General features: G+C 41.8%; 1 protein-coding gene across 7 annotated transcripts in view; it reads right to left on the reverse strand.

The window, feature by feature from the left end:
* The window catches only part of LOC134025117 (rho-associated protein kinase 2-like), a 60785-nt gene that overhangs the window by 34584 nt on the left and 13999 nt on the right, over positions 1 to 12202 (reverse strand). For all 7 annotated transcript variants that reach the window (XR_009930989.1, XR_009930987.1, XR_009930988.1 and 4 more), the window contains exons 10-21: positions 12094 to 12193; positions 11828 to 11913; positions 11446 to 11494; positions 11208 to 11343; positions 10892 to 10983; positions 10356 to 10602; positions 9109 to 9215; positions 8643 to 8802; positions 8318 to 8478; positions 7916 to 8100; positions 6857 to 6926; positions 6495 to 6598 (exon numbers count right to left, since the gene is read on the reverse strand). Coding sequence is in view for 4 of the 7 variants with exons in the window: in XM_062467985.1 (XP_062323969.1) it covers positions 6495 to 6598; positions 6857 to 6926; positions 7916 to 8100; positions 8318 to 8478; positions 8643 to 8802; positions 9109 to 9215; positions 10356 to 10602; positions 10892 to 10983; positions 11208 to 11343; positions 11446 to 11494; positions 11828 to 11913; positions 12094 to 12193 (1497 nt within the window). In the remaining 3 variants the exon portion in view is untranslated. The remainder of the gene's footprint in view (positions 1 to 6494; positions 6599 to 6856; positions 6927 to 7915; positions 8101 to 8317; positions 8479 to 8642; positions 8803 to 9108; positions 9216 to 10355; positions 10603 to 10891; positions 10984 to 11207; positions 11344 to 11445; positions 11495 to 11827; positions 11914 to 12093; positions 12194 to 12202) is intronic.

The following is a 12202-nucleotide window of genomic DNA, read 5'->3' on the forward strand; positions in this document are numbered from 1 at the left end:
TTCCTGTGGCAAGCGGTTGTCAGATTTGTCCCAAGTTTAAACAGCTGTAATTCAGTTCTATTTTGACATGTCAAGGTGACTGTGGTCTGAAGATAATCTGTGCCAAATTAAGTGAATATTTGGTATTCACCAAAAACGTTTTATTCATTCATTCAAAATGGCGGCCACATCAATTCAGCTGGTATCACAATTTAACATGTGTCAGACACGTGATCGCCCCCTAGAGGTTAGATGACACAACCTTTTGTGGACCTCTTTGAAACAGGGTCCCGAGCACCTGTACCAAGTTTGATGTAAATTCAGCGAATATTTCGATTATGATCTTCATCGCCGACTTTGATCAGCTTTACCGGAATGTGAAAAGGTTTGTGAGGCTTGATCTGAAGATAAATGGTGCGAAATTTTTGCTTATTGCAGCGCCACCTAGAGGTGAAATGGCATGACCTATTTTGGACTTCTTTAGAACAGAGTCCCTAGTCCTTATACCAAATTTGGTGTCAATGCAGTAAAAGAGGTGCTGAGATATGACTTCACTTCTTTTATGGTGGCCTGGTTGACGACTTTGATTGGCTGTTCCAGTCAAAAGGTTTAGATAATCAAAAAACATGTGATGTCTTTTGTGAGGCTTGGTCTGAAGATAAATGGTGCCAAATTTGGTGAAGATTGGACAAACTTTATAGGAGAGGTAGCGAAAAAACGTTATATTCAAAATGGCAGCCACATCAATTCAGCCACATCAATTTGATTGGCTGTAACTAACAAACGGTTGCGAAAATCAAAGCTCCAGGGGATAACTGTGAGGCTTGGTCTGAAGATCATCTGTGGCAATTTTGAAGAAGATTCAACAAGAATTGTAGGAGGAATAGCGAAAAAACGTTTCTCCTTAACATTCAAAATGGCGGAGAATCTATATGACTGGGTATGACGTCATAGAGTGCGTTGAACTTGTCTTGATCCAGGGAATCCAATGATACCTCATTTTGGAAAATGCGGCATATGGTTCAAAGGTAACGTGTGTAAACACACCTTCAACTTTGACCCATTGGTGGCGCTAGAGGGTTGGAATGGGAGACATGAAACTTGGTGAAAGTGATGAGGGGACAGGTCCCAAAGAGTGTGCCAAATTTCACAACTTCTGACCATGTGGTTCTAGGGGCTGCCATAGACTCCCATGGCAGAAGTATAATAATAATAATTATAAGAAAAGGTAGAAACACTTGAGGTGGCTGCGCCGCTTCGCGGCTTGGCCACCAAAAAGGTAGAAACACCTTGTGTTTCCCAAACCAAATATAGCTGCAAGCAGCAATGGCGGATTCCTCCAAACATTGCGAACCATTGAAAAATGTATATTCTTCACAAATTGTCACTGTATAGAAAAATCCATGCTGCAGATTTACCAATGGGATACCAAATCTGAAATGCAATACCATCAAGATCCACAAGGGCCTTCGCTTCAAGCCAAGGAATGAGTGGGGGCTTGGTCAGCCCACACTTTCCTGAAATGTTGTGTGTGTGTCTTGCCAAGCTCGCACGTGTGTCAAGGGAAAGGCTGAGTGTGTGTGAGAATGTGGAGCGCGCGCGCTGAGGAGCAGCGGAGACATTTCATTGGAAATTTCCCTAGCAATTAGCCAAGCATGCATGTTTCAAATATTCACAAAAAATCTACTTTTCATCTTACAGTCAACTTTTTCTCAGATTTGTGTACTAAACATTCTCAGGTCTTCATATGAACTTGTGATTGAATCAGAGTATCAGTTTTGGACCGGCGAATGTGTAAAGCGTTATTTTAGCATTAGCGATAAATTAGATTTCATTTTTGAAGATATTAAGTTGCCTTTGCACATGGGAACATGTTGTAGTGTCTTCCACGTGACACACCAAGTTTGGTGTTGATATCAAAAACATTTGCTGAGATTTTACAGTCAACTTTTTCTCAGATTTGTGTTTACTCAACATTCTCAAGAGAGTCAGGTGGCTGAGCGGTGAGGGTATCGGGCTAGTAATCATCAGGTTTCTAGTTCGATTTCCGGCTATGCCAACCAAATGACGTTGTGTCCTTGGGCAAGGCACTTCACCCTACTTGCCTCGGGGGAATGTCCCTGTACTTACTGTAAGTCGCTCTGGATAAGAGCGTCTGCTAAATGACTAAATGTAAATGTAAGAGTCTTCATATGAACTTGTGATTGAATCAGAGTATCAGTTTTTGGCCGGCGGATGTGTAAAGCATTATTTTAGCGTTAGCGATATATTCGATTTGCTTTATATCAATCATTTTTGGAGGTATGAAGTTGCCTTTGCACATGGTAACATGTTGTAGTTCCTTCCACCGACATACCAACTTTGGTGTTGATATCTCAAAGATTTGCTGAGATTTGACGGAAATGGCGGAAAATCTATATAACCGGAAATTGACGGAAATTGCGTTGAACTTGATCCAGGGAATCCAATGGTACCTCATTTTTGAAAATCAGTCATACGGTTCAAAAGTTGCGTGTGTAAACACAAGTCCAACTTTGACCCATTGGTGGCGCTAGAGTGGTCTAATGGGATACATGAAACTTGGTGTAGGTATAGAAGGAACTGTCCTTAATGAGTGTGCCAAATTTAACAAAAAGTTATCCAAGGGTTCTAGGGGCTGCCATTGACTCCCATGGAACTAGAATAATAATAATAAAACTAACAATAACAATAGGTTTTCTCCTTACGGAGGAATCCTAATAATAATAATAATTATAAGAAAAGGTAGAAACACTTCTACCTGAAAATGGACTACGGTGGTAAATGAAGTGTTCCAGGCTGTACAGGGAATGCTGACACTTTTCAGAGTCTTCCTAAAGAACCAAACACTCGACGGGCTGTGATGTTTGTCTATGAGAAGATCCCTGTGCAGTTCGACCCTCAAATACACATTTGCTCGAACCATTTCACCGAGGACTGAACCATATGCTCATCACAAACGCAAGCTGTAAGTATGATTTTGTTGATAACAGTTAGCAATGCTAAGGTCTCCTGTATCTAGCATAGGTAGAATGCTAAATACGTTTCTAAACACATCAATATACCTTACTTAGCAAATGACTCCAGCTAGACTAGCTGTAGTCGGCATTAGAAGGGAAGCTTCCGAAAAAATAGCCAGAAAACGAATAGCAGTCTAGCCTATTGCTAACGCCTGTCAAGATTATCTATTTGAAATAACTGGAGAAAGGCAGGTGCTAGATACAGGATACGTTACCATTGTTAATAACTGTTACCGACAAAATCATACTACAGCTTGCGGTTGTGATGAACATAAGGTCGGAACGCACCTCTTTTCAGCAACAGCAACAAATCCTGCTTTACATTGTCCCAGGTTTTCTAAACCGTCCTTGGTAAAATGGTTCGCGCAAATGTGTCGAGGGTCAAACTGCACAGGGATCTTCTACGCTACGGTATACTAGACAAACATCATGCCCGTCTAGTCAATGTTGGCTAGACTCTAGCTCATCTGCTTTTTATTAACGCTGATTTGCAAGGATGCTAGATACAGCTAGCTAGCGAAAACACCTAGACTGTAAACTAGTTTAACTTGCTAACGCAAGAGCATAGGTAGAATGTGTGATGATTTAGCCTAGTTTATTGGCAAAGGGGCTAACGTTATTTCATGTTCCTGACTGTTTCATTCAAATAAATAAAACGTGTTGTCATGTAAATCTACAATTCAAGATGCATGTTTGTCCAGATCTATTTTTCAGCAAGATAGCTAGAGCTAACTGAAGCTGAGTTTAATCACGATAGTTTGTTTGCTAAGCTGTAGTGCTAACGTTACCCACCTAAGGCGATCCTGTTTGCTTCGACAACAGAAGTTTATATGTTTATTGTATGCACCTTCCTGCCAAAGCAAATTCCTTGTCTGTGCAAACTTTCATGGCGAATAAATCCCATTCTGATTCTGATTCTGAAGTGGAAACAACTAACGTAATCGTTTCAAATGATATCTAGTCAATCTGTTGAAAACAGTGTTGTGTAGACACAATAGATTTATTTGTACGTTTTTATTTCAAGTCTCCACCTTCATGTTTCAGTGAGTGTTGGTAGTGTTGCGTCTTTGCTCCGCAGTTTCATTCGTTGTAAACCAACCAATCAGCGCGCAGCTCATGTATATATTCATGAACATACCATAAAAGGAGAAAACCTAGATTTTTTTCCCGGGAAAATTTCACTGGATGTATAAGGGGGCATAGAACAGCACCCGGGCCATTTTCAGCCCAACCAATGTTACATACCCTATTCGGAGACCTTAAGGAACAGTGTGAAATACCCCAAAAACCCAGTCAATCACCCCTTTAACGATTGAAAACAGATGCATCATAGACCACTGTAGTATGTGTTGCCCGGGCAACAGAGGCTAATGTCATGATGCTAATACTTCAGTGAAATAGTAGACTACTGTTTCCGAAAGTAGATGTACTTCCTTAATAATATCAGCTTATATTGTACATTACACATCACAATTGTGTGTCATATCACAAAGTCAAATGAGTAAATAGTTATCACCCTGGCCTCTTTGCTTGTGGCGTTTCTGCAGCTGCCTTGCAGTAAAGCTATAGTTAGCCTAGCTATCCCCCAAGTTAACAGATGCGAAACGAATGTACTGCCAAAGGTAGTCACGCGTGTTTTCGTGACGTTAGTGACGTAGTGACGTTAGTAACGTCAGTGACTGTGGCTAGCAAATTAGCCACCGTTAGCTTCACTTTTCGCCACAAAAACTTAACTTGAGCCTAAACCATGCAACGGAACGTAAATCCCAATAGAAGCAACTCAATCGCTACCAAGACAAAACTTTTGACACCTAGGTTGTCTATGTAGGCCAAATATTGACTGAGTTTTAGGGGGGCAAAAAGAAATAAAAAAAGAAATAATAATAATATATATGTGAGAGAACAAAGGTTGTGCCCTTGCCGAAGGCAAAGCACACCCAATAATACATATATATGTAAGAAAACAAAGGTTGTGCCCTTGCCGAAGGCAAGCACACCCAATAAGAAAAGGTAGAAACACTTAAGTGGCTCCGCAGCTTCGCTGCTTGGCCACCAATAATAATAAAACTAACAATAATAATATAGCTGCAAGCAGCGATGCGGGTTCCTCCGCAAAATGGCAAAATATTTATACTGTAGAAGATCGAGACTTGAATGGGGATTTGAACTCATGAGCATAGGTTTCAAGTCAGTCTCTCTAGCCTCTCTGCTACACACCAACTGCTGAGATTTTATGAATATAAAGGGCAGAGTTAGCTTTTTGTAGGATATTGAAACTCTTCTTGAGTTGATCTCTTTCCAGAATCTCAGTTAATGCACAACTAACAATAGTCATGTGGGAAACAGGGCTAGGCAGAGCTCATGTTCAGCTGCTTGCGAAAATCGCTTGTGATATTATAGCAGCCGACTCTCGGCTCCATTAAACTACACAACATGCACAATCAGGGTGACCAACAAGATTATATTAACTAACAAACAATAACATTACAAACATCTAACTGAACGAACACAACAACTGAAATCCCTCGCACGGCTGTTGTAACCAAACTATTTTCTACAAGTCTTTGCGTTTTTACAAGCAGCTTCGCTGCTTGGCCCCTAATAATACTAACAAATAACAATAGGCGCCTCGCAGCTTCGCTGCTTGGCCTCTAATAATACTTACAAATACAATAGGTGCCTCACAGCTTCGCTGCTTGGCCCCTAATAATACTAACAAATACAATAGGTGCCAAATATCAGTTAAGTACACCCTTGAAAATTCTCCAAATGTTTGGATTTTGGTCTAAACAATAGGTTTGGAGGTGAAAAAAGAAAGAAAACTTCCCCAGGTGCAACTGACGCAACCACACCTCACAACTTCCCCAGAAATGGTACCCTCTGTAGTTTTAAACTCAAGCCACACAACTAAAACACAAAAACACAAGAGACCACAACAAATGTTGGACCCAGTATAATTTGACCAATAATGGAACAAACAGGTACATGGATTTCTCAGCTCTCAGTTTCTCAGCTCTCAGCTCCTATTGATCTAATAACACAAAATCCTCCTTACTGGCTGTGAGGTGATTTACTTATTAGTGTAAGCTAATACCGAAGCTAGCTTTTAAAGAAAATTCATGTTAGATCCTTAAAATGTCTGTGGAGATGTTGTCTACTGCCCAGGTACAGTAACACTTCTAATCCTTGATCATCAGCTGTACTTTCTATATGCACTATTTGTACGTGGCTTTGGATAAAAGCATCTGCTAAATTGTAAAAGATTATGTAAAATCTGATATAGCTGGCTATTCAAGTACACCCCCCACAGCACAGAAAACCACTGTCAAGTGCCAAGCAGAGCATTGGGTCATTTTCACATGGATAATTTTTCTATGACTCCCCTACCTTTCAATGTCAGTCCTGTGAGTTGGTGACAGTATAACTGCTGAAGTATTCTGGGCACGTTGTACGTCTTGGATATTACTAGTTTCTTACCTCTCCTCCTGATACTCTTCCAGTCTTTGCTGAACGTCCTTATACAGTTTATTCTTCTCATCACTTTCCTCCTTTAGCTCCCGGATCTGAGTCTTATACAGGGTCTGGAACATAGAAACAACTGGGCTTCAACATGCTTCCAGTGAATACACACCTTAGGACTGTACGTTATTGACAGATTAGATTACTGAATTGATTTGCTTTACAAAAACGTAGCACAAACCAGTATCAATGATATTTCACGTGTTCTCGGATGCTTTGCCCGTCGATGATATAGCAGGTACGGCATGTTTTGTATAAGTCTAAGTAGGTACTGTAGGAATTATTATAAAATAATAATTCATTTATGGGGTGAAAAGTACCGTGAAATACTGCTCTGCCTCCAGCTGGTCTTTTAGTTCCTTCAGTTGTCCGTCAGCCTCTTGCCTCTCCCTGGGATTGGACAAGCCTGCCGTCAATCACTGTCATCGACTAATTGTAAAGAACAACTAACCAACCAGTATTGCAAACCACAAGAGAAGAAATGTGTGTGTCTGTGAAGGTGAGAGTACAAGTGAGTAAGTGATTGTGTGTGTGAATATCCCTGTAAGATAGCCTGGCTCTGCCCTCCTACGTACTTCCGCTCAATTTTGATTTTGCTTCTGTACTAGGTCTGGCCATGAGGTAAGTAAGTCAGATGTCTCCGGTTAATTTTCTACCGGCCAATCAGCGAACAGAGGGAGTGGCTGTCGTGCGCTAGTTTGTGTTGTAGTTCCGTAATGGCGGCGGAGAAAGATGCGAGCGAAGCCATTCGGTCCGTTGTGGCAATGCTGCCGAATATCCATAAGCAAAAGCCAGAGCAAGAACAAGTTTTGCTGAGTTTTGTTGGTGGCCATGATGTTGTGGCCCTCCTCCCCACGGGGTTCGGGAACAGTTTGATTTTCCAGCTATGGCAGCTAGCTCTGTTACAGTAGTGGTGAAGGAATTGGCTAAGGCGAATGCTAGCGATTGGTTATGGCAGATCAGAGTGGCTCTGGGCAGATCCAATAGTTTTAAACTTCAACAGAGTACCCGCCTACAAGGAAGTCAACGCTTGTCAATGGAGCGAGGTTAGACTCTCTGTACAAATGAAATGTACGAGAGTCTGGTTAGGACCAGGCTACCTGTAAGACCCCTTGTTGTAAAATTACAACGTCACTTTTAGCTCTTTAATTGCTTATTTCTTTTTTTTGAAAGACTACATTTATCCAATAGCATTGCAAGGCAAGACAATAGGATCCATTGGCTATGTAAATGTGGTCTTTCAAAAAAAATCTTATTTGCAAAGTGTTTTTTGGAGAGCTAAAAGTGATGTTGTAATTTTAAACCGGAGTGATTAAAACAGACTGTGTGTGTGAGAGATTTTCTGTGCTTATATATGTGTGATCTCCATCTACCCTGACCTGCGTAGCTCCTGGTTCTGTTTCTCCAGGCTGTGCTTCTTGTCCAGCAGGTGATTACGTTCCTGCTTAAACTGCTTCTCAGAGGAGCGTAGCACTGTGACCTGCTGGGTCTGTACCTTCAGGTCAGACTGGGTAAGTCTACGATTCTGCATCTCCTGCTCCAGGAGCAGCGTCAAATTTGATGCCTGGGGAGATGGGCAGAAGGCCAGGGGGCCAAAAAAAGGTTGGGTTGAAACAAGAATGTGAAGGAAGCGATATAACATTTGAGAGAATGAGAAAGAAACGGAGAAAGAGAGAGAGAGAAAATGGCGAGGGAAAATACAGAGACTCACAAACACAGAGACATGCACTGATGGGCAGAAAACACATGTTCAGAGACCCCCCACCCACACACACACACACCTCCTCGGTGAGCTTGTCCTTGGTTGTGTGCAGTTCTTCCAGTATGTTCTGGGCCTGCATGTAGTCACAGACCAGCAGGGAGTGGTCTTTCTCGAGCTGCAGAAGTTGGCCCTCCAGCTGCAGCTTAGAGTTACGTTCCTCTTGTAGGCTCCTCTCCATCACTGCTCAGATAGTACAGTTTACACATTTTATGTAGAGATGTATGTTGCATATAATACTACAAAAAACATTTGACAGACACACATCCTTCTTTACTCCCTCTCATACTTTCACTCTACATATCACACACTATCTTGAAGTATTTATGGTCCAATGTTCTTCTCACCTTTGAGGGCTTCAGATTTGGCCTCCTCAATTGATTGGTTGATCTGGCTCTTGTCCGCTAGTTTTGCCTTTGTGGCCTTGTGCTCTGCCTCTTCCTGCTCCAGACATTGTTGGAGGGACTTGAGCTTGAAGGTCAGATCGATTGCCTGGTTGCTCTTCTCCTGAGGATCCACCAGAGGTTTGGACAAATTTGCTCATGTATGATCTCTCAGTTAAGGCAGGTGGATTAAACGGAAGTGATTCAGATGTGTTAAGTATTTAATTTTCCAGAAAATTCTGCTGCAGCTTTATATTGACTTGAATTTGCCATGCCATGGTTGTCAAATTATAATTATTTGAAGTTACAAGAAGGAAACAATAGTCTGAACCCTAACCCCAAATATTACCGTTTAACACAAGGGGTTATGTTATTTAGGTATATGAGAGGATGATATGATTAAGGAGGCCTAACTCAGAATTGTTCTTACTCTTTCCAGGTCTGCAAGCTTCTGCTGTAGCCTTTTCTCCTCAGTCTGGGCCAGGGAAAGAGAGATCTTCATCTGCTTAACCTCATTCTCCTGAACTGATAAACACCCTGTAGGACAGAGAAAGAAGTGGAAGGAGTCAAAGAGGTGCAAAGGACAGTAAGGGAGAGAGAGAGAGAGAGAGAGAGAGAGAGAGAGAGAGAGAGAGAGAGAGAGAGAGAGAGAGAGAGAGAGAGAGAGAGAGAGAGAGAGAGAGAGAGAGAGAGAGAGAGAGAGAGAGAGAGAGAGAGAGAGAGAGGCTGAAGAGAACTGCCAACTTGCACCTGCTAAACTCTGCTTTCTGAGTCAGGTTGGGACATTAACTAATGCACCTCCATCCATTCCTGACTGTGTATGTCTAAACAACAAGCATCAATGTTTATTTTCACTGCCACCAACCACCAACTCCACCCTAGTGGGTACTTGGAAAAAAGATTCTTGTTTAAACAAGCAATGTGCCTATTAGAATATGTGCCCATGGAGTTATGAGAGCAGGCCACACATTGTCCATGCTAAATGTTCAAATGTTCTCACAGTGGCTAACACCTATATGTATTGCATGCTACTTTAGGGAACTAAATATTGTAGTCTACATGTTAATCCAAGTTTATATCTGGTCTCATTCTTCTCCATAGTTCAATCCATAGTTATACTCTAAAACCTAGACCTTGTTAAAGGGGCATCTCTTTATTCTGAGAAAATAAATCTGCCATTCTACACTCCCTGTCTAAACTCTCATCCCAGTCATACTGAAAGTTAGCCTGGGAAACAGACCAATCTGCAAGCATATAGTTTACTTGCTCTGGCAGATAGGTCTGGCTACTTACCATTCAAACATATTTCCCTCAGGCATGAAAAGTGCTGGGTCATTTGCAACCATGTTTGATATGGGCAGGTTTAATGCAATGACTGTACAGAGGAGCGCCACTGAGGAATTTTCGTAAACCACCAAGATGATGTTTTGTTGCTCTGATTGGTTGTATTTATCAAAATCTACAATTGCGTCCAGAGGCATTTTGGTCAGCGTTCGTTGATAACGCACGCCCCTTGGATCAAGAAATAAACGGAGAAGTTCCAGACAAATACGCGTTTTCTATTTAGTCTGTCAATGCCAGGCTAACTCGTTGAGGTCTGGAAATGTTTATTTAAATGCCTCTAAGCTTCAGGCAAACCTCTAGTCCCCAGACCTAAGCTTTAATCCCCAGACTCACCCTGCAGGTCAGCAATGGTCTCCGACCCTTGGCTGCGGTCTCTCCTCTCTGCCTCTAGGGCTGCCTGGAGGCTGATCAGCTGCTGCTCCAGCTCCATTTTGCTGTTATCCAGCAGGCTGAGCTTATCCTGGTGATCACGGAGGCTGAGCTCCCGAATTTGGGTCTGCTTTTGAGCCTCCATCTGGCTCTTTTTCAGCCTCTCCCCGGCCTCCTGTTCCCCCTGGAGCAATGCTGTAGCCTCCTCCAGCTGGGGTTTGATTAAAAAGAAAAAGGGACAAAAAAGGAGGGACAGGAGAGAAATAAGGGGGAGAGGGAAGAGAGGCAGAAGCTCTAAATAACCATAATACTGTATTGTTCTAGAATAATGGATAGTTTGTCTGAAGTCTAGTTTTGTTTGACATGTAAGCAGGGCTTCCCTGAAAGCGTTCTCAGTCTGAATGGAACTGCGCCGATCAAAAAAGTAATCCAGTTTCAACAAAGATGTAATTCAAATCCCGTCAAATCTTGTCAAAGTGTTTCTATCAGGGCGGACTGACCTGTCTCTGCAGGTGGATGTTTTTCTCATTGAAGACCTGAGCGTTGTGATTCCTCCTCTTTAGCTCCTCTAGCTGGTCTCGCAGGCTGTTGACTAAATATTGAGATACTAATGAGTTGGTATCAGAGTTGACAAAGAGATAAGAAGTTCCTACACTCAGATCCAGATCTGACCTGTGGAGTGTTAGCATTACCAGATTCATCTCTGGTTGATATAATACAAATTTAGGATTATAATTAAGAACCTGCTTATTGGTTAATAAAACCTACTGATGTGAAACTGAATTGTGTTAAGTATGTGCCACTGCGGAGGCAAACCTTCGTTCTCTAGGGTGCGTTTACGTTCCGTCTCAAGCTCAACCCTGCGGAGGTTCTCTGAGCTCTGGTGCTGCAGTAGGGCTCTCTCTCTCTCCAGCTGCCTCAGGGACAACTCAACCTTCTGTCTGCTACTCATCTGGGTAGGAGGATAAGGTAAAGATGGTAAGAATCCCAAAATGACAAATAGTACATTAATGAATGAATGTTGTAACTTATCCATTCAGTGGTCTGTCCTTGCCTCCTCGTCAAGTTCTCTGACCAGTTTCCCTAAACGGCTGGTGGCATTTCTGGGGGACAGAGAGGGTGTATTGGGACTTTAATGAGTAAAAAAAGTGTTTGTGTTGAGTTGCACTTTATTTTTAGCAGTTTCATACTTGAACTAAATACAGATGTTAAAGAAGTGGATATTATGTACTTGGGCCTCAAAAGGAAAAGCGAGACCAGCTTCTTGACTTTAACTTTTACTTTTTATACTGTTGATACAATACAATAACGTGATCTGTAGTTAAGAGTATTCAAACAAAACAACTCAGCTGATTTTAGATGGTATCGCTGAGGTAAAAAACTAGTATGTTGTACAAGTTTTTGTGATTCTGTAAGCATGTGTGTGTGTCCTATACCTGCACTTGAGCTCCAGATCGTCTTTAGCCTGCATCTCATGGTTGAGTTGTTCCTCGAGATGATGACATTTCTTCCGCAGATCAGGCTTTGAAAGTGTCATAATCAAGTCATATTTTATTACAAATTATATTCAAAAACACAATACAGAGTTAATTTACAGCATCCCAGATGTTGATGTTGCACTACTATACCTACCACTCACCCAAACTGAAGTAAACAATACCAGCATACGCAAGGACTAGGCAAGGAATAGTTGTGTATTTACCTTTTTGTCTTCAGAGAGGTCCTCTTGTTTCTTAAAGCAATCCACAACGTTCTCTGTTTCTTCTGTTTCTAAAGTGCCCCCTATTTTTCCTCTTAGTAGCCTAAAAGAC

This window comes from Osmerus eperlanus, chromosome 8 (assembly GCF_963692335.1).
Source record: "Osmerus eperlanus chromosome 8, fOsmEpe2.1, whole genome shotgun sequence".
NCBI lineage: Eukaryota > Metazoa > Chordata > Actinopteri > Osmeriformes > Osmeridae > Osmerus > Osmerus eperlanus.